The sequence below is a fragment of the Salmo trutta genome, chromosome 4, assembly GCF_901001165.1.
Source record: "Salmo trutta chromosome 4, fSalTru1.1, whole genome shotgun sequence".
In the NCBI taxonomy this organism is placed as follows: Eukaryota; Metazoa; Chordata; class Actinopteri; order Salmoniformes; family Salmonidae; genus Salmo; species Salmo trutta.
In genome coordinates this window covers 59,932,708-59,954,759 of record NC_042960.1, presented here as the reverse complement: position 1 = coordinate 59,954,759, position 22,052 = coordinate 59,932,708, and the positions used below count along the sequence as shown (strand labels likewise).

Sequence of the window (22,052 nt, the reverse complement as noted above, 5' to 3'; positions counted from 1 at the left end):
GTGTTGCAAGTGATTGATGCCAATGAAGTGTAAATAGTAAGGATCTCTGCCTAGATGACTGGAATCCCACATCTCTTATCATGTAATACACGTTTTGGTCACCTTAATAACCAACAGTAATGTAATGTCTTTTTTTTCTTCATTTATTCACTTTATTTGTGGGTTGAAATTTCACACAACAACATATAGCTTTTCTTGTGCTTCAAATTGAATCAATGAATACATTTGTCAAGAAAGCACCTTTTCTTCTTTCTGGATTTGTTTGATTTCAACTTATACATGTACGTATTAATGGCTGTATGTGAGCCACACTTGTGTGATGAGTAACGTTGCCTAACACCAGATTACTTGTAATACCTAGGCTTTATCTCAGTCTTCTGGTGCACAGGAGACCCGGGTTCGAAACCTGTCAGAGACACAAACACACACAAACTCACATTCAACTCTTGTCACCTGGAAACACTACAACCACCATCAATATGAATGGAGCTCATTTGCATGGACACCTCTATTAATATTGATGAACCCTATGTTTGTGACTTGCTGCGAAGCAATTTCCTAGAAGAGGAAAGTAGCTGTCTGCAGCTTAGGGGCAAGTGCAGCCACACAACTCTCCCAGCTAAATGTGGGTCATTTGAGAACATTTGGGGGGGTGAATGATTTTTCACATTTAGCCATGGTAATTGTGATACTACATAATTTAGACTGCATTTAGGGGAGATGTTTCATCTTATGATGTCTAAGATCAAAGTTATAAATTGGCCGATTGCTGATAGGAGACATGGAAAGCAAGCTAGTTCAGAATTAAGACACATCTGGACAGTTGACTCAGTCCGTCTTTTGTCAACAATCAATCAATCAATCAAATGTATTTATAAAGCCCTTCTTACATCAGCTGATGTCACAAAGTGCTGTACAGAAACCCAGCCTAAAACCCCAAACAGCAAGCAATGCAGGTGTAGAAGCACAGTGGCTAGGAAGAAACAGTCTTCAGATCAATGTAATTAACTGCACATAAGTTTATTTTTTTGAAATAACATTTTGTATCGGTGCAACTCAAATTTGGCGAGTCCTGGGGACTTGAACGCAACTTGAAGTTTTGCAATGCTGAACAGAGATATTTGTTAGAGGGCACTATAGTGACTGCAGAGCCTTTCAAATATCTTAGAATTTGTCCAGGGAACCAGCAACCAGAAGAATAATACACCTGCCACTTCCAGTCAGCCTCAGGCTGTGACAGGGGGCACTGTGCTATCCATTTAGACCCAAATGCCAACGGGGCCTAGGAAGACTTTTACTCTCTCAGTGTAGTAAAAAGATTACTGAAAAAGATAGTTGTTTTGGTATTTGGAGCAATCAACCTTCTTTTGAGTTGTAGCCCCTTTCCCTTGATAGTCTCACTAAAGTGGGAATTGATTTGTCTCATTTTGGTTATGGAAAAAGCTGGAATTCCCCTAACTTGCTTCCTCGTGACTCCAGTGACAAATGAACTATTGATTAGTTGTTTACCATTTGATGAATATCATGATAGACCTATAGCGTTTCTGAGAGAGTGGCTCTGTAGTAGTAGGTATGTGTGTTGTGTTGTAAAATACCCAATCGCTAATTGTTATTGGTACTTCCTTTCCATCATTTAAATTAGGAACTCCCTGGAACTCGTACCAAGAATAACTGATGTCTTTTTCAAATTTGACCGTTAAATTGTCTGATACATTTTGCCCATGATATTATGCAATTATTAGCTTGGACAGAACACCTCTAAGCCTCTGAAATCCACAGTTAATATCCGTCCTCCGCATTTACAACACAACAATCCTAAATGAAGACCTCAAAATGTATTTTAAGGCTTCCACTCTTTTTGGAGTGGCTTACGTCGTTTCCAATCGATCGTGGAAGGGAACCGGCTCGGAGACGGTCAAGCGTTTAGGGGAGGGAGAGGGTTCAGCACTAAGCAGACTGACTCCATTTAGCTTCGCTGAGGCCCGGAGTGTTGCTGTCGTAACCTTTGCTATTGATTCAAGCTGATTTGTTTAAAATGTCAAGTACAACACCCGGGCAGACGGTGCTCACAGATGTTGGCTCTCTGACTATCTGAGCTATGAACTCTACAGTGTAACTGGTGGTTACCCGGTTCAGTTTATGTCATGCTACTGACATATTTGTAAATTGCTAATCTACTCTGGATTTTTATCAACTAAACTATTACATAAATAGCATATGATGTTTTACAGCACTTGCTGCCATAGTGTTGTTCTCAGTTCTTTTTTAACTGCATTTTCAGTGGAAAAGCTTTTAACAGGACTTTTCTGGGGACTATAAACGAAAGGGACTTGTGAAGTTGCAATGACCAAAGCTCTCCCAGCTTGTTGCAGTGGGGCTCCCGAGTGGCGCAGCGGTCTAAGGCACTGCATGTCAGTGCTTGAGATGTCACTACAGACACCCTGGTTTGAATCCAGGTTGTATCACAACCGGCTGTGATTGGGAGTCCCAGAGGGCAGCGCACAATTGGTCCAGGTTTGGCCGGTGTAGGCCGTCATTGTAAATAAGAATTTGTTCTTAACTGAATACAATTATTATTATACATTTTTTTTAAATCAAGACGAGTTTGGTGCTTCTTTTAGTTTGTGTCTGTGTGTCCGTGTGTCTGAGGAAAGCCCACAGGGTTAGGCCTTTACTTTCCATGCAAAGGAACAGAAACTAAAGACAGCAATGCAAGGCTGTGTAGCGCTTACCAAAAGTCTTTATCAAAATATATAAATAATCTCTCGTCCACCGCAACGCGAAGCCCCTCTCATTTATCGTCTCAATAAATCCTGTCGGCAGGTCTCTGCATCGGTCATCAGTCAGCGCCTACCTTAACTGGGTCAAGACCGCCAAGGCTCCAGAGACCACTTCCCCCTCTCTGTCTGCAGAATGCTGGCTGAACACAGCTGGGACCGGGCCATCGCTCAGGCCTAATAGGGACCCGCAGAATTCGAGATGAATTCCGGGGAATGTGGTGGGGCATTTACCGTTTGGAGAAAAGAGGGGCTGTTCCGAGTCAAGGGTGTGATTCAACTGTCACACTGCACCTTTAGTGCAACTTCACTGTGCAATGAATGGTCTGTTTTCACATGAACATCTTTTTAATAGCAAGATGTCATTTGTACCAAGCTGTTCTTTGTGAATCCTTTTTCTCTATATTGGTAGCCTATGTATGCAGTTGCTACATACTCCAGGTGCCTTCAATATGAGGGAGATCCGATGCCTTCTCTCGTTGCTTTTCAGACAGAGCTTGAAGTTGGACAGTGCATCATGCTGCACAGCAAGGATCCCATTGAGATCCTTGTGCTTCTAGTATCCATAAAGCATGTCCATAAGCAGCGATACCATGAAAGCTTGTGGTCTAAGATCGAGCTGCAAGGCTTCCGATGAAAGCTGTTCCGAGGACCAGCAAAGACAGGCGGCTGAATTAATGAAAGCGTTATCAAGGGAAGCGTGTGGCGCACGCACTTAGGGAAGGTGTCCTGGGATGATTGAGGATAGAGATGTAGCTCCAGACATTCCCAGGGAATTAGATTAAGAAACAATGTCTCCACAAGAGCACACAAAGAAAAATGTCCTCTATCCTGCCGAGTTTAATACACTCTGCAAAAAAATGACAAGACAAAATACCCTTTATTCATTGGAGCTGTGATTAAATCTTACAGGGATTGTGTTCTCTCTCACTCAATTTTTTTTACATTCCACCCCTGACACTTCTAATTACACCTTTGAATAACAATCCCCACACATATTACAGGTTTTATACCAGTATATTTTCAAAGAGAAATTCTGTACATTCCCCATTTCCCAATTATAAGTCAGGTAAGCTAAGGCAATGTGAGGTGGCTCTGCTAGGTACCTTGTGAATAAACTCAGGTATTCAGGGAGCCCAGTCTTACTGTGCGTGCAGGTACCTCCGACTGGATTAGTCAAACGCCTTTTTGTTTGTGGGCATTTGGCTGGCAGTTCTGGGTTCAGGCTGAGTACAGCGCTTTGATGTATCGATTTACAAAAGGCTGCACTGGGAACAGCTGTGTTCCTCCATAGTCTGCGTTCCCGCCGAGTGACAGGCTCTCCGAGCAGCAGAGACAGCGTATGTCTCATTAGAGAGGGAGTCTTAGTGTGTGGCTCTGTAGCCATGACAGTTAATAGAGGGTGGGAGTCTGTTTGTTTGTTTCATTAAAGCTTGCTCCCATTTATCCAACCTAAGTTCAATTCTCCTGCTTAGAGGACTTTCAATATAATTGAATTGTTTTATCAAGGCATATTACGGTAATTCGCTTATAAATCAACTTCTGTTCGGCCAAATCGCTTCACGACAGTTCTGGCTGAAAGACTCGCTTCCCTGCTTTAATTCAGTTGGCCAATGACGGGCCTGCAGCAGGTGGTGGTGGGGAAGTGGAGGTTTGTCAGTAAATTGTTGACGTAACATGCAAGTGAAAAAATCTAGCGGTATGTTGACATATAAATACATCACAAGATTTATGCCCATTGGTGCCTCAGCTAGCGTAGTGGAGTTGTACTAGTGTGCTGTGCTCATAGGCTAGAAGATAATAGCTGAACGACATTCCGCACGTGGCTAATAGTAAAAGAGGGGGAGAGACGTGACGCTATGCTGATGGTGATAAAGTTTGTAAAACTAACAAATACATTCCACTATGCCCATAGAGAGGAAGCAATGAGAATTCTATTTTGCTTACTGAATGAAGTCAAAAGTGAGCTAGCCATTCAGACAAACCTTACTGAATGAAGTCAAAAGTGAGCTAGCCATTCAGACAAACCTTTTCAAACTACCATTTGAAAAGAATATCGCAGATGACTGAAATGACAGCATTAATATTCCCATACCTCTCATAAACAATGTGCTATCAGCCTAACTGTATTAAAAGAAGGAATACAAATAGATTGATGTAATTATTATTATTATTATTTAGCTGATATCAAGTTATCCATTTTACATTTTGGACTTGAGACACTGCTCAGTACAGTAGGAAAGATGGGGGAGGTGAGTGTTGGTGCAGAGATGCAGCCTGTCATCTCCATCACAAATGTCTGTGTTGTCTACTGACCTGGGCCATCGTAGAAGTACCAGAACATCCATAGAACACTGCTGGTATGTCATAGATGCTCATCTTGACTAGAAATTCAAACTTTCAACAGAACCCTCAGTAGCTTCAAAACCATTTCTACCTTTTCACCTCTGCTATGTTGACACCTCGTTTTGTAGACCCTCATCAAGCCCACCAAACGAGTAGAATATTCTCATTAAAATAGGGGCCATGTATGAGTAATTATGGAGAAGGGCTTTTTTCTTATCATGAACACAGCACTGCCTGTGATTTGGTGAGAAAGAGAAGTGACTCGCACCAGTGAGCTGATGAATAGAGAACATTGTTAATTAGGTGAATTACTGTATGCAGCATAGACATAGAAAGCATGGATGTCTCTTGTACTTTCCAGACTGCACTCCTCAGAAACTGCTTATTGCGTCAAAGCAGAACACAAAGGCTTGAGCAGTTAGGCGTAGACACAGTTTAGCAAAGCAGAACATTGTGATAGGCTATCACTGTTTCCATATATTTATTTTACCTCTATTTAACTAGGCAAGTCAGTTAACAACAAATTCTTATTTTCAATGACGGCCTAGGAACAGTGGGTTAACTGCCTTGTTCAGGGGCAGAACGACAGATTTGTACCTTGTCAGCTCGGGGATTCAAACGTGCAACCTTTTGGTTACTGGCCCAACGCTCTAACCACCCTGCCGCCCCTAAAAAGTGAGTGGTGACTCCTGGATTGTTTTTGTCTCTATTGAGAGTTTGGTAGCTATCCCTCTTGAATGGGTTGTGCTTCTTCAATGGAGCCTCAATGAGCCCAGCCTCTGACATGATTTGAGCGCCTTAGCATCGGAGGCTACGCTATGAAAACAAGACCCAGTAAATTAGCTGCCCTAAAAGGCTCTGTCATTACAGAGTTTGGTGGTTAATGCTAATGCTAATGCATGGGGGGCAACTGGCAGGCTTTAACTCTAAGGGGTCTGGGTATGCAGATGGTTTGCTACTCTGCAGGTACTCCCATTAACCTGTTAGGGCTAGGGAGCAGTATTTACACGGCCGGATAAAAAACATACCCGATTTAATCTGGTTACTACTCCTACCCAGTAACAAGAATATGCATATAATTATTGGCTTTGGATAGAAAACACCCTAAAGTTTCTAAAACTGTTTGAATGGTGTCTGTGAGTATAACAGAACTCATATGGCAGGCAAAAACCTGAGAAGATTCCTTAAGACCTGAAGACTCAGACTGGAACAAGATGCACAGCAGTATTTACAAAACTCACAAACAACTCACTGACATCTGGGTACAGTCTCAATGAGGAGGAGTATTCACTGTCGTACAATCAGGGATGGGCAAAAATACAATTACAATAGTTTTTTACAAATTCCCTAAAGAACAACATATCAAAATAAATTACTACATACATTTGCAAAGTATTGTATTTAATTCAAATACAAAAATATATTAGCAAGTAGCCCCCTTAGCAACAACAACATTCTCAGTAATGGTTATATAACTTTTTGCTTACTTTTTTATCTACCTCAGTTCAATGCACTACCTGTAATTCGCTCTGCATACGAGCATCTGCTAAATGACCAACATTTTTATTTAAATGTAAAAATGAAACAACTGCAAAGCACACTATGTATTACTATTGGCCTTGTTTTGGGGGCGGAGCTCATTAGAATAATACTTGGCATGTTTTATGTGTACATTTTACCATTTACATTTTGTCATTTAACAGACACTTATCAAATCAAATCAAATGTTATTTGTCACATGCGCCGAATACTACAGGTGTAGACCTTACCGTGACATGCTTACTTACAAGCCCTTAATCAACAATGCAGTTCAAGTAATAGAGATAAGAAAATATTTACTAAATAAACTAAAGTGAAAAAAAGATATAGTCCAAAAGTAACAAAAAGTAAATATGTATAAATAATAAACAGCGAGTAGCAGGAGTGTAAAAACAAAGGGGGAGGGTCAATGTAAATAGTCCAGGTGGCTATTTGATTAATTGTTCAGCAGTCTTATGACTTGGGGGTATAAGCTGTTAAGGAGCCTTTTGGTCCTAGACTTGGCGCTCCGGTACCGCTTGCCATGCGGTAGTAGAGAGAACAATCTATGACTTGGGTAACTGGAGTCTATGACAATTTTTTGGGGCCTTCCTCTGACACCGCATAGTATATAGGTCCTGGATGGCAGGAAGCTTGGCCCCAGTGACGTATTGGACCATACGCACTACCCTCTGTAGCACCTTACAGTCAGATGCCAAGCAGTTGCCATACCAGGCGGTGATGCAACCGGTCAGGATGCTCTTGATGGTGCAACTGTAGAACTGTTTTGAGGATCTGGGGACCCAGGCAAATCTTTTCAGTGTACTGAGGGGGAAAAGGTGTTGTCGTGCCATGTTCATGACTGTGTTGGTGTGTTTGTACCATGATAGTTTGTTGGTGATGTGGACACCAAGGAACTTGAAACTCTCGACCCGCTCTACTACAGCCCAGTCGATGTTAATGGGGGCCTGTTTGGCCCACCTTTTCCTGTAGTCCACGATCAGCTCCTTTGTCTTGCTCACATTGAGGGAGAGGTTGTTGTCCTGGCACCACACTGCCAGGTCTCTGACCTCCTCCCTATAGGCTGTTTCATCGTTGTTGTTGTTGTGTCGTCGGCAAACTTAATGATGGTGTTGGAGTCGTGCATGGCCACTCAGTCCTGGGTGAACAGGGAGTACAGGAAGGGACTAAGCACGCACCCCTGAGAGGCCACAGTGTTGAGGATCAGCGTGGCAGATGTGTTGTTGCTTACCCTAACCATCTGGGGGCGGCCCGTCAGGAAGTCCAAGATCCAGTTGCAGAGGGAGGTGTTTAGTCCCAGAGTCCTTAGCTTAGTGATGAGCTTTATGGGCTCTATGGTGTTGAACACTGAGCTGTAGTCAATGAACAGCATTCTCACATAGGTGTTCCTTTTGTCCAGGTGGGAAAGGGCAGTGTAGAGTGCGATTGAGATTGCGTCATCTGTGAATTTGTTGGGGAGGTATGCGAATTGGGGTGGGTCTAGGGTTTCCGGCATGATGGTGTTGATGTGAATCATAGTGCCATCAGACTTCTGATAAATACCAATGCAGGGTAAAAGTGGGCCACATAATTGTGAAGCTCTATAAGAAATGGTATAGAAAAGTATTTTAAAATAGAAATTACAGCTCTTGAGAGTATCTTGTTAGAAAATACGTAAAGTTACTTGAAATACATATTTAAAATACATTTAACAGAAATACTGCCCATCACTGCCTACAGAAAAGGCTGCAAAATGAATATGTTACGTTTACGGTTTCTGTACTGTGGTACTGTATAGAGGCAGTAAATAAACAGGTATAGGAAAGAAGGAGGTGTGTTCTCTCTGTATTCCCTGTCCTGTCCTTGGGGCAGATTAGCAGCCCCAGCCCCTATCTTGGCAGACCCCCGGCTTCACACCATATTAAGCAGGATTTATCACCCGGGGCGGCAGCTGTTGACGGCTCAGTGATATGCTATTTCACAGACACTGGTGGATGTAATAATGTTATTTCTGTCTTATCTCCACAAGATGAACTGTGCCCCCATCCACGCCCACCTCCTCTCCATCTGCACTCTCACACACACCTTCACGTAGGTAGATTACATCCAGGTTGTTTCTTCTTCTTTTCATGATTATTATTTCACAACAGAGATTGCCTTTGGATCCCCAGCTGTTTCAGTTGAGTGGCCGCCACAGCTAATGGTGGGATAATGAAGGAGAACAATAACTTGAATTGATTGTTATCTGAAGGTGGGAATGACCTCGGGAAGGCGGGCGGCGTGGTGATTGGGTGTTATTGATATACTTATCACTTCCACTACCCCCTACCACATCAGATAAAGGTATGCGGAAATGGAAGAATTGAATTAAGGACCATTTTTGAGAGGGTCTCATGTCCCATGGTGTTGTTCAATGGAAATTCAGATTGATAATTGAGGCTAACAGGTTATCACTATAAAATTTCACCAAAGGAGAATGCATTACCTTGTTAAGCAGTCCATATACCATTTAATTTTCTATACCATCCTCTGGTCGCGCTAGGAATTTAGTGCAGGGTACCTGAATGCGTTTCGTATAGTATAAATGGTTTGGCCTCTCCCTCTAAATTTGTTATCCATATCTCTGGTATTCAAATGCCTCCCCATGCAAATTGTTCACTTCCAGAAGGATCCTCGCAGCATCCCTGGCAAAGTTTAATTTCATTGAGGTGGACAGGGATGTGAATTATAAGGATCTGTTTCACTTAAAGTTATAACTTTCATTATTCTTCCCTTCACCCTTGTCCCAAAAAATGTTGTGATTACATTTAGGTATTTTATTAGGATCCCCATTAGCTGTTGTGAAAGCAGTAGCTACTCTTCCTGGGGTCCACATGTGTCCTGTTTAAGAAAATTGGTGGACATGCGCTTACAATGTTTTTGTTATTTGTCTAATGCTGTTAATCTGCCAATTGATTGAACATATATTTTAAACAATTATTTAAAAAATGCAAATAAAATTGGCATCAGGTGTTCCCATGACAACATTGAAACAAATTTGGCATAGGCAGTTGCACCAACAGTAGATCCTCTGTTTGAGAAAAACATGTATTTTATCTTTCTATTACAGTTTAAATCTACTGTAACTTAATTGAGTTTGTACAATTGATTTGTTTGTACTGCTTGTAGTGGTAATTGAGTGTTCTTCCTTTCGCTGTGTGAACACAATAATGTTGCCCTTGTCTTTATGTATGTCCTTTTTTCCCTGATGCTGTATGTGCCACCATTTGCATACTTTAGTTTTTGTTTGTTATAAGCTATATTCTGCTCAATTTCATTTTCCCCTGGACCTAAATATGCAACTCTCTCTCTCTTTCTTTCTTTCTCTCTCTCTCTCTCTCTCTCTCTCTCTCTCTCTCTCTCTCTCTCTCTCTCTCTCTCTCTCTCTCTCTCTCTCTCTCTCTCTCTCTCTCTCTCTCTCTTTCTCCCTATCCCTTTCTCTCTCTTTCTCCCTATCCCCCTCTCTCTCTCTTTCTCCCTATCCCACTCTCTCTCTGAGGGCCAATTGGGATGTCATGATATGGAAATGCAAGTGTGCGAATGCCCTAGTTTCTTATAAATAGACATGTGTATGATCAAGTATAAAAACAGGTCTACTTCAAGAGGAGAAGGCTCTTTGTAGAGCTAAAATGTTCTGTTTTATAATCACAGATCTAATTATTCATTTGGCGTGTTTTATTCTGGCATCTTTGTGGTTGTGGTTACCCTTGCTGTGTGTTGTTTAACCTCTGAGTGTGCTAATGTACAGGAATGGGGTTTAATAACACCTGAACACACACTCTTTCCCAACATGTGGTATTGTGGAGGGCTGCAATCTCCAGTGTTGAGCAGGTGTCTCTCTCACGCACGGACACACACACACACATACACACACGCACACGTACGCACACACACATATACATACCATTCACTTTGTTTCATCAAAGAGTATGGTTTGATAAGGTCGAGAGAGCCTTGCCGCAACCCATCGTGAAATCTAAGCGCAGGCATTGGTTGGTTCCCTCCAGTGGGCTGTGAATTATAACAACCCGAGATCAGATGGTATACAGCAGTGTGCTGATCATTAGAGCGTTCCTGCTTCATAAGCTCAATGATCAATGGTCTTTCATAACATGTCCCCTCTCCATCCCTGTGCTGCAAATCCTACATGTTCTCCAATGTTTATCACTTTCCTCTGTCTCACTCTCGCTCTCTCTCTTGCTTAATCACTCACTAACTCTCTTTGTCTCTATCTCTCTCTCTCTCTCCCCTCTGTCTCTATCTATGTCCCTGTCTGTCCACAGGATTTTTTTTCATTTGTTTGATAGATTCGGCAATAGTTAACCATCCCTCGTTCTCTCCTCTCCCCACAGCTCTCATTGTGAGAAGCCGGCAGTGGTGTGAGATGACGCCTTGCTTGGATGACGAGGGCTGTGACCTCTTAGTAAACCACTCGGGCTGGACCTGCACACAGCCAGGGGGCCGGGTGAAGACCACCACGGTAAGACAAGACTGCAAAGCCTCGTGACCACAATCTGTCACAGTTAAAGTGACCAGAGTTCGTAGTCATAACACCTGTCCAGAGACCTCTCATAAGACCTCTCATAAGACCTGTCATAAGACGTGTCCAGAGACCTGTCATAACATCTGTCCAGAGACCCGTCATAAGACCTGTCCAGAGACCCGTCTTAAGACCTGTCCAGAGACCCGTCTTAAGACCTGTCCAGAGACCCGTCTTAAGACCTGTCCAGAGACCCGTCTTAAGACCTGTCCAGAGACCCGTCTTAAGACCTGTCCAGAGACCCGTCTTAAGCCCTGTCCAGAGACCCGTCTTAACCCCTGTCCAGAGACCCGTCTTATCACCTGTCCAGAGACCCGTCTTATTACCTGTCCAGAGACCCGTCTTAACACCTGTCCAGAGACCTGTCTTAACACCTGTCCAGAGACCTGTCTTAAGACCTGTCCAGAGACCTGTCTTAACACCTGTCCAGAGACCTGTCTTAACACCTGTCCAGAGACCTGTCTTAACACCTGTCCAGAGACCTGTCTTAACACCTGTCCAAAGACCTGTCTGAACACCTGTCCAGAGACCTTTCCAGAGACCTGCCTTAACACCTGTCCAGAGACCTGCCTTAACACCTGTCCAGAGACCTGCATTAACACCTGTCCAGGGGCCTGTCTTAACACTTGTCCAGGGGCCTGTCTTAACACCTGTCCAGAGGCCTGTCTTAACACCTGTCCAGGGGCCTGTCTTAATACCTGTCCAGTGACCTGTCTTAACACCTGTCTACAAGTCATTTTCAGGATAACTCAATTGAATGAGTCTTTGTCACATATGTCTATGTGGTCAGTGACTGATGTGATTAGCTTTTTGTATGGCTGCATCATGTAGCTATTTCAATGTGTTACAGCATTTTTTTTGTGTGTGTCTTTGTGATAACAGAAAGGAAACCAAAGCTTAAGTGTGTTGATTAAATAATTCTCACTCATGCACACTTAATGCCACTCCCTGAATGGTACTTCTGTCGCTCTCTTGTCAGGGCATCCATTTCAGCGGTGATCAAGGAGCTCCATTTCAACAGGGTCATTCTGCTACATTCATTTGCATCCCCATCATTGGCATGTTGTCTGATGTTCATAAATGGGGCAGAAAGGTTGTTCATTTATATCTACGCCATATAGCGTTTACAGAACACATGCACTGCAGCTCATCAACCTAATAGCTTATTGTTAGCATTCATACAAAGATAAGGCATTAACTAAAAGCTTATAATTTACAAATTTGTCATTGCATTAAGGTTGCGTACTTCTCTACGTTATCAATAGCAGCTAACATACACATCCTGCTAACATACGCATCCTGCTAACGTACACATCCTGCTAACATACACATCCTGCTAACATACACATCCTGCTAACGTACACATCCTGCTAACATACACATCCTGCTAACGTACACATCCTGCTAACGTACACATCCTGCTAACATACACATCCTGCTAACGTACACATCCTGCTAACGTACACATCCTGCTAACGTACACATCCTGCTAACGTACACATCCTGCTAACATACACATCCTGCTAACGTACACATCCTGCTAACGTACACATCCTGCTAACGTACACATCCTGCTAACGTACACATCCTGCTAACATACACATCCTGCTAACATACACATCCTGCTAACGTACACATCCTGCTAACCAACACATCCTATAGGTGTCTTCTGACTATCATAAACACCTGTGATAGTCTTCTACATCGCAAAGAATCAGGTAGAATTCTCTGAATTTCCCTCCAGAAGTGTCTTAAAGTCTGAGGGGTAGTCATGCATGCTCAGGCTTTCAGTGCCATGGTTGGCAGCCTGAGACAGGAGGCTGGTGGGCTGTCAGTCTAGGTACTGAATAATGAAACCTGTCAACCCAAGGATCGCTTTGAAAGTCCAGCATTTTATGTGCAGAAACCCTCTGTTCAGGCGCCATTGCTTTCAATGGGGCTTGTTTTAAAGATAGACAGGGGGCAAGGGAGCTACTAACCCTGTAAATTCTGTCTAAAATAACAGGTGTCTCTTGGTGGACCGTTAGAGCCATCTCCTGTATTGCAGTGGCAGACTCCATTTTGTACCAATTGTGTCCGATGCTAAGGGATTCTGCTATGTAACCACAAAGCTTTAGCAGGGATAAGAAGGCAATACTTTTTTTCCCTAACTTAACAACACAGACCTCCAAAGTTAAGCCCTGCCGTGGCTGACTACACAGAAACTAATGAATTCAGATGTTGTTATAGAATACATTTGACTCAATTATGTTGAACTCCTTTGCCCCAGACTAAAAAGTAAAAAGTTGTGCAAGTCACAGTAAGTAGTGACATTTTCATCCAAGGGCATTGTCTACAGATGGTCTTAAAACTATGGATTGGGCTTGAGTGCTTTTTTACATTTTATAATCACATACAGGACATTAACACATCTCATTACATAATGTTTTCAAAATGTTTAGGCATGTTACCACATGTATTGGATTATATATTTATATTTTATACAGTACTAAGTAGTACACACTGACCTAGAGGCATTACTGATTTCTAATTCATGAAATAAGGAGTGGTTATGGCAAACTGTTTTCTCCATACTTAAAACTTGAGCATTTTGACTTGGATATCATTGAGATAAGCCAGCGTTCTCTAACTCTGGTCATGAAGAGCCACTGGATGTGCAGGCTTCCGATCCAGTCCCATGGTAACACCTGATATAGCTAATCAATAACCTGGTGAACAGCTAATTAGTAGAATCAGGTGTGCTAGGTTAGGGTTGGAATGAAAGCCTCCTGTAGGGTACAGCAGCTCTACCGGACCCTGAGGTCTAACATATAGCTTAGTACGTGATTGCCAAATATGTGCAGCTTAATGTGTATAAAAGTGACTGTTTTTTTTATAAGACTATAAAGATGAATGTTACAGCCTCAGTATATTTTTTACAGCATGCTAATGTAATGTATATAAAATGCATTTTACAGTGTGAAAGTTATAATATTAGACTCATTAAACTGATCATCTTAAAATGTCCAAACATTCTCATATGGGCCGCCCTTAAGCACGTCTTCACATTCTGCAATTCAATTTCCATATTTATTTTACGGATCCATCTTTTACTTTACCTAAGATTAACAAGCATGATTTCGACTATCTTGATGTATCTCTGTCTCTTGGCTTTTTTGTATCCCCTGATTTAATGTTCCTCACAGCATGGCAATATATTCTGTCATTCAGTGGATGCTGAATCATGCTCAGACTTCCTTGTGCTTGTACCTGGATATTGTGTCATGGGCATCTAAAATGGTGCAATGTAATTGGACAGATTTAACAATGGGAGAGGAGAGTCTGTTCTTCCCGGCATGAAACTATGACTGAGAGAGAGGGAAAGGGATTCAGAAGGAAAGAAGGAAAGAGAGGCAGAGAGAGTTTGGAGAGAGGAAGTAGAGGGGAAGTTGATAGAGTCACCAGCCAAATCAACTCACGATACCTGGTTCTTTTCTGACAGTATAATAGGCTAACAATGGCAGAGGAATTAGCCTTTTCGCTATATAAATGCATGGATAATTTGAACACCAATATTACAGCATGTTTAACATAATATTCCCATCTTATAAGCTTCAAGCTGGTAAGAAAAATGTAAGCCTATTTTCCATTTAGCAGAATGATTTAGGGGCATTGGATGTTCTTCACGTATCTGTATAGCCTATGCTTCAGTCTTTTGTCATTCATTGTCATGCCAAGCAGTCTAGGTTCGCTGTCATTGTCTGTCTAGACTTTTTTGAGCAATAAGGGCGAGGAGTAGAGCAGGCCTTATCCTGATTCAATAAATACCTTCAGCCACACAATCTAATCACAGACATTGTTGACAGGGGCAGGTATGCAGCTAGCAAGCCCAATGCATCTGAAACTGGCCTTACTGCACATACTCTAGTCTTGACCTGAATTAACACACTTGTGTTGACATGTTTAGATATTGTCCATGAGATGTAATGTCACAAAATCAAGTTTCAAGTGAAAGTAGCTTACACATCAGCTATACATGTTGTGCTAGCTACAATTATGTTAGCTAGCATTATGCAGTTGCTAGAACAACCAAAATATTATTTTTTATTTTTTATTTTTCTTACCCTTATTTTACCTGGTAATTTTACTGAGAACACATTCTCATTTACAGCAACGACCTGGGGAATAGTTACAGGGGAGTGGATGGGGGGTGAATGAGCCAATTGTAATTGGAAGCTGGGGATGATTAGGTGACTGTGATGGTATGAGGGCCAGATTGGGAATTTAGCCAGGACACCATGGTTAACACCCCTACTCTTACGATAAGTGCCATGGGATTTTTAGCGACCACAGAGAGTCAGGACACCCGTTTTAAAGTCCCGTCCGAAAGACGGCACCCTACATCATAACTAGCCTGCCCAATATATCTTTGCATATGACCAGCTAAAGCAGTGGACCAGAAGGTTTGGCTCAACAAAGAATAAGGCAGAGCTGATACAGGCTAACTCACAAACAGGCTCGTTTTTTTGTTGCTTTGAGATATTTGCCAATTGCTTGCCTGCTTAACTCAATCAAATCTCATCTTGTTTTGCTCTCAAAACAAATTTATTTTATTTATTTTTTACCATACTTAATTATGTGCAAACGCAAGAAGCACAGCCCCTTTTGTTTTCCAATTAATTTTAGCAGGCCTATTTATGGCAAAAAAATTATGACAGATAACAACATCCATTTTATTAAAACCCAAAAAGCGGTTATTGCCATCCCGTATTCACATTCACACTCAATTTCTAGATGCAGTGAAAGTTCTTAATTATATGATAAAGCTCATCGGTTATTACCTCTCTCTTTACTGTGTGGCAGACTAAAAATGAACATTCTGTGGTACATCATCATTAACACTGAGGAATGAGATTACTGTAATCAGTCATATTTGGCAGCAGGCATGAACAGTCAATGTGAAGAGACAGAGACAAGGAAGTTATGGTTAATTTTCATGTACTGTCAGGACCACAACTCTTTCCCTATGTATGCAACACATTTTTAATAAAGAGTTTTGACATGAACTATAGTAGAGTGTGTGTGTGCGTGTGGGTGCCCAGCTCTTCCGATTGGGGGAATGCATGAGTGGACAGTACAGAGATCTATAAGAAGACAGATAGACTGGGCTGTGGTGGAGCTGATTCTCTTTCCCTAATTGATCCCATTGGGCAGCCAGGCTTTACCAGGACCAATCAAATCACAGTTCGAACACAATCACCATGGAGAGGACAGCTGTTCGTCTAAACACAGTGCAGAATGACTCATGGTTGTAGGATCTGCCTACCCTTCACCAATCCTAACATTAAGCATTATGGAGGTGAAATCCTATATAGACTGGTCATAGGTCAGAACATAAGAGGCAGAGATAACCTCATCTCAGCATTCTCCCAATGTCAACACTATTTCCCCTATTTAACTGCGGGAAACAACAACTTTATTCCTCAGAATTACTTCTAATGTGTTAGTAACTGTGTTGCTCATTGAATTTCTGTTGACTAATCATATTTGGTCTCGAGCATATAGTTCACCTTGCATCTTTAGTGTCTGTATCAACAATGCTGTATCCTTATGCATTTAGGATTTATCCCTGCCAACAGACATGGCACTGGTTGTGCCATCATTGCGTCATGCTTCCAAACATCACTATGCTTTGTCCTGTGCTAGCTATGCTACATTGCCATGAGTATCTATACATTGGGTAATCAAAAATCGAATCATTTTTCTATCAAAACAAATAACTGGGAATTCCTGGAGAAACAATATAGGTGTAGCACTGCAATAGAGAATGTTTCAATTGCTACACAGCTAAGTTTGGTTTCGTTAACACAAAAAACCTTATTATGTTGACATTTTGAACCCAAGTATACATTTTCACAGCTCAAAAACGTGTTTAATCTAACCAAAGACAACGTAGCATCACTCTTCTTTTAGTATAAGACCGTGCTGTATCCCTATGCATACACTTAACAAAAGGGGGGTTCCAAATTGGTTCTGCGGCTGTCCCCATAGGAGAACCCTTTTTGGTTCCAGGTAGAACTCTTTTAGAATGTTCTACATGGAACCCAAGGGAGTTCTTCAAAGGGTTCTCCTATGGGGACAGCCGAATAACCATTTAAGCTTCTAGATAGCACCTTTTTTGTATGACCAAAAAATGCAAGAAACACTCCCTGTGATTTCAGGCCCTATGACGACACACACACAAAGACACAACGCCTTGCCAGCCAGACAGACAGCAAAAGTCAACCACTTTTCAAGGACAGACAGGAGAGAAACAACAAACTGCAGATCCTGGCATGCTAGAGCGACACAGCAAGGTACAGATGAATTCTGTTTCTCCTAAATGTCATATGCATGATTACTCCTTTGTGATGGCAAATGACACACTTGTTTTCTCTTCTGTAATGATGTTGGGCAAGATGACGCCAACAGACATGGCAGATCTGCTTCTATCTCCTAAGCACAAGCATTTCGCTACACCCGCAATAACATCTGCTAAATATGTGTATGTGACCAATAACACTTGATTTGAACAGCATCCGATGAAATGTTAACAATAATGACATTAATGATATCTGTAATGATAGATACATTGATTTATTATCCCTGTTTAATTAGCTTGAGTCAATAATACAGGGGAGAGTCAATGGGCAGTGGGCCAAAATAAAAGTCTAGAACCCAGGTTCATTGGCCTTACCGTACTGTTTTGCCTTTGCTTTGGAATTCCTATTACAGATGTACAAGACTGTCACAAGACGGTTATGAATTATTCAATGCATTCTCGCCCCGAAGGTGCACTTGTTCAAAGGCTTCACCTGGAATTGACTACGACACTGCCCTTTAAGGGACACAAATATTTTTCCTGCCCATATTGTCTTCCGTTGTTAATTTTTAGAGAAAGCTTTGAGTGCTATCCCGAAATATAAATATACTGTCTGCCTTTGTCGTGGCATCTTTCTATAGTCTGTGCTACGCATGATTTCCACTGTAGTCTGATTTGGATTCAAGCAGGAAAATTCATCTATGGCTAAAGAAATCTAACCATGGTATATTTAAGCAAAAAGGCTGAGGGGTGTGGTATATGGTCTATATCCCACGGCTAAGGGCTGTTCTTATCCACGACGCAACACGGAGTGCCTGGATACAGCCCTTAGCCGTGGTGTCTTATTGCTATTATAAACTGCTATTATAAACTTGTTACCAACATAATTAGAGCAGTAAAATAAATGTTTTGTCATACCCATGCTATACAGTCTGATATACCACGGCTGTCAGCCAATCAGCATTCAGGGCTCGAACCACCCAGTTTATAATTGTTTGTAGTCTACTTGTGGATCTCTGTCAGGTAATGTTTACTTGTGAGGTCATTTTTTAAGTGTGCCTCCTGATTTTATTGTCCAATTGGGGAAATAATGTTTACAATATCATGCACAGATTAAAGGGCATTAAACATGCAGGACAACGAGAATGACAACAACAGTACAGTCAACACAAAATACAGTCAATATAGTGTTGAGGGATATACGGCGAGTTAATTTGATATCAGGGTTTGTAACACGTGGTTGAGATGCAAGGGGAGGCTTGAAGTATCAGTCATCAATATAGCAATAATGACCTCTATACTGTGCCCTCTATTGCAATGAGGTAGGAAACATGACACCTGCATGACATTGTATTGTAAGTGTGGGGGCAGTGACTTATGCAGGGCACTAAGGCATACTTCAGTTAAATTGCTTTGTGAATGCGCAGGGAAGACATTTTGCTTCACTTTGTCATTTCGTCTATGATGTTGTCATGATTTTTAGCTTAACCAAATGGCTAGAGGGCAGTGTGGAGCCCCACACTATCTTTGGTACATTAAGGGCTGTGTCAAGTTGCAGTGAATTCGAAACAACTCTGATTACATTTAAAATCTATCTGTGTATGGAGAAGATCTGTCACACTCTTTAACCCCTGTACTGTTGGGTCATCGAAAGTGATGGTATTCAATTGAATGAAGACTCAGTCAGACAGTGAGGTCTGCCTCACGCCACGGTATTCGTCACTTCATTTACATCTTGTGCGTGTCTAATCTTAACTTGAGCAACAGCTTGGCATCATTAGAGCGAGTTCATTAACTGAAATGAACGTGACACAGTCAGATAATAAAGAACATTCTGTGCAATTTTATCTATAGAACACAAGACATGGATATGGAAATAAAATATTGTTAATCTTTAAAAGTGTTTGCGACAGAGAGAGAGAGAGAGAGAGGGGGAGAGAGGGGGGTAGAGAGAGAGAGAATCTGCAGCTCGAAACATTCAGACTCCTGATGTCAAACCCCAGTGTTTTCTGAATCACACATAACATGCTGCATTGAGTCCCCTGAAGTGATGGGCTTGCCATTTTATCGACGGTGGCCGTCACCATAAATACATTGCTTTTACAAGCAGAAGGGCTCTCAGAGCCAGATGTCGCATGTCGTCCTGCATCCTCTTCTCCCCTGACGGCTGTTGTGTTCCTATCGATTCCCAGGTCTCCTGATGATGGCGGGGACAGACGCTCCCGAGCGAGAGAGCGAGAGAGAGGGGATGGTGTGTGAGCTGCTTCCCATAGTCCATCGTCACCGCCTGTGTGGAGCATACGTCGTCTTATCATCAGCTGTCCGTCTATTGTTCTGTGCAGCAGCGTGAAGCCACGTAGAACCCACGTTGCCAAAGGCCCGGACTCCAAATACAGGAGTTGGAGCTTAACATGGAACATATGGACTCTGCAATGCTCTATTATTCCATGGGAGACAGAACTTATTTTTCAGTTGAGTTTGGAGAATTCTGATGTGTGTCGTCATGAACTTCTGGATCTGACCCAACTAGACTTTGGAGACACGGGACAAAATGTTTCTTTTGGAGTTTACGCTTGGAAACTCCTCTGTAGTGATTTTACAGACCAAAGAAAAAGATAGCCGACTGCTCCATATTTTGGAGACTCAGTGGACTTTGGGATGAGGGGTTTAGAGACTTTTCCAAGTTGATGAAACATGCAATCCCATATTCCCTCTCACAATATTACAGACTCTAGACATACCCACAAATGTACACATGGTGATAAAAGTGATGTGTTGTGCAGAGTAATTGTGTACAAATGAATGACGAATACTGAATGGAAAAAGTCAAGGGACGTTGTGTAATTCGTCAATGATGTTTCTCTTGGACTACTAAACTGTACTTGTATACTCACTGCTCTATTTTGAACATACATTAAATCAGATATACATTTTCAATTGCTATATTTGGACAATTTGCAGTCAGCATGACTGGTTATAGTGAAAGAAACAAATCATTTCTCACCAGTAAAGAATAGAAGGAAAAGAGTAAATACATCATATCTGTTTGGGGGAAAGAAACATTAAATGTATTTTCAAAAGCCTAAAGTTATATATTTAACAGTTTTATATGTTGTATCTTTGTAGAAAACCTTATTTAACACTGAAAATGTGGTCACATTGTGTATCCACAGTTTATGATTGGCAATGAGCTATGTCCTTAACCTACTGGCTTCTTGTTCATTTGAACAAGTTTTTTCATCAAGTCAATTATTTAACATGAAATGAAGAAGGAACAGAATTAAAGCATTCAGATCATAGTACAGAGCCCATTTCTGAAGAAAGGTTATATGTTCTAAATGTTCTACTTTTATAGCCCCCCCCCAGTAACCTTTGTGAAAATGTTGCACAATTTGGGGTTTTATTTTTCAAACCACTTAAACTACATTCAATGGCCAAGCCACTGCCATTTTCAATGGAAGGGGGAGACATTTAGTGAGTTACTCATTGGCGACTACAGTTTGCAACCAAAGCTCAGAAAGGGACAAGGCTACTTTTGCAATAGCCAATGGGGGAGAGAAGCTCTCGCGCTAGCGAACTTCGACACTGCTGGTTAGGCTACCACCAACATGCTGTTTTGCATGCTGTTCAGAAGAAACACACATGAGGATAATTTCAGCAACATGGTACGGAAGGTCGCGAGCAGTATGAACGTCCTGTTAGTAGTTCAACCCTAGTGGTGGGATTATGCTACAACATTGGAGTATTGGATCAATGAGTGGCAAATACGTACTCTATTATGGGCCAATTTAAACACAACTTCTTCCACTGTCTGTAGTCTCAATGCAAGTTTTCTCTGGGATTCTGTAAAGATTTTACTTTATATCAGAGAGACTTCATGGGAATATCATATACATAGGTAAACATTGATTTACAACATCTCTCATCCTACAGTACCATCTCTAGACAAACATGGATTTAACTAATTGTTTCCTCCTTATTTCAACTGACTTCAACATAATCCGGTTGCATCAATGTGGCTAATTAGTGAAAAAGTATCAATAATATACAGATTACACATGGTCTACTTTCACAATATTTCCTGTAGATTTTGAGTCTGGAAGACATGAGTATCATGCTCTTTAGATGCTGTTCGCACATGGCCATTTAAATGCCTTTGTGCCATCAAAGTAAAATTACATCAAAGAGGATATCAAATCACTTGCATAGAGTATTTCCATATGACATACAGTCGGGTCCAAAATTTGTGAGCAAAAAACTAATAATAAAAATACTAAGCTCCACAAAATGTATTTGTATTTAAATAAACAGAGCATCATATACAGTGGGGTGTGAAATTATTGACACCCTTGATAACGATGAGAAACATCACTGTATAAAATAAATAATTCTAATATTATTTGGGAAATTATATTACTTTATACTAAACGCAATTGCTCAGAGAAAGAGATTTTGTTAAACAAGTAACATCTTTTTTTTTTAAGATCAAAAT

At 41.4% G+C, this 22,052-nt stretch overlaps 1 protein-coding gene across 4 annotated transcripts in view; it reads left to right on the top strand.

The window, feature by feature from the left end:
• LOC115192752 (chemokine-like protein TAFA-5) overlaps nucleotides 1–22,052 on the top strand; it is a 193,065-nt gene that overhangs the window by 99,145 nt on the left and 71,868 nt on the right. For 2 of the 4 annotated variants that reach the window (XM_029751569.1, XM_029751570.1), the window contains exon 3: nucleotides 11,033–11,160. In XM_029751569.1, coding sequence (XP_029607429.1) covers nucleotides 11,033–11,160 — 128 coding nt within the window. Of the gene's footprint in view, nucleotides 1–11,032; nucleotides 11,161–17,420; nucleotides 17,556–19,752; nucleotides 21,879–22,052 lie in introns of those variants that run through there. The other 2 variants (XR_003877989.1, XM_029751571.1) reach the window with 2 other exon arrangements.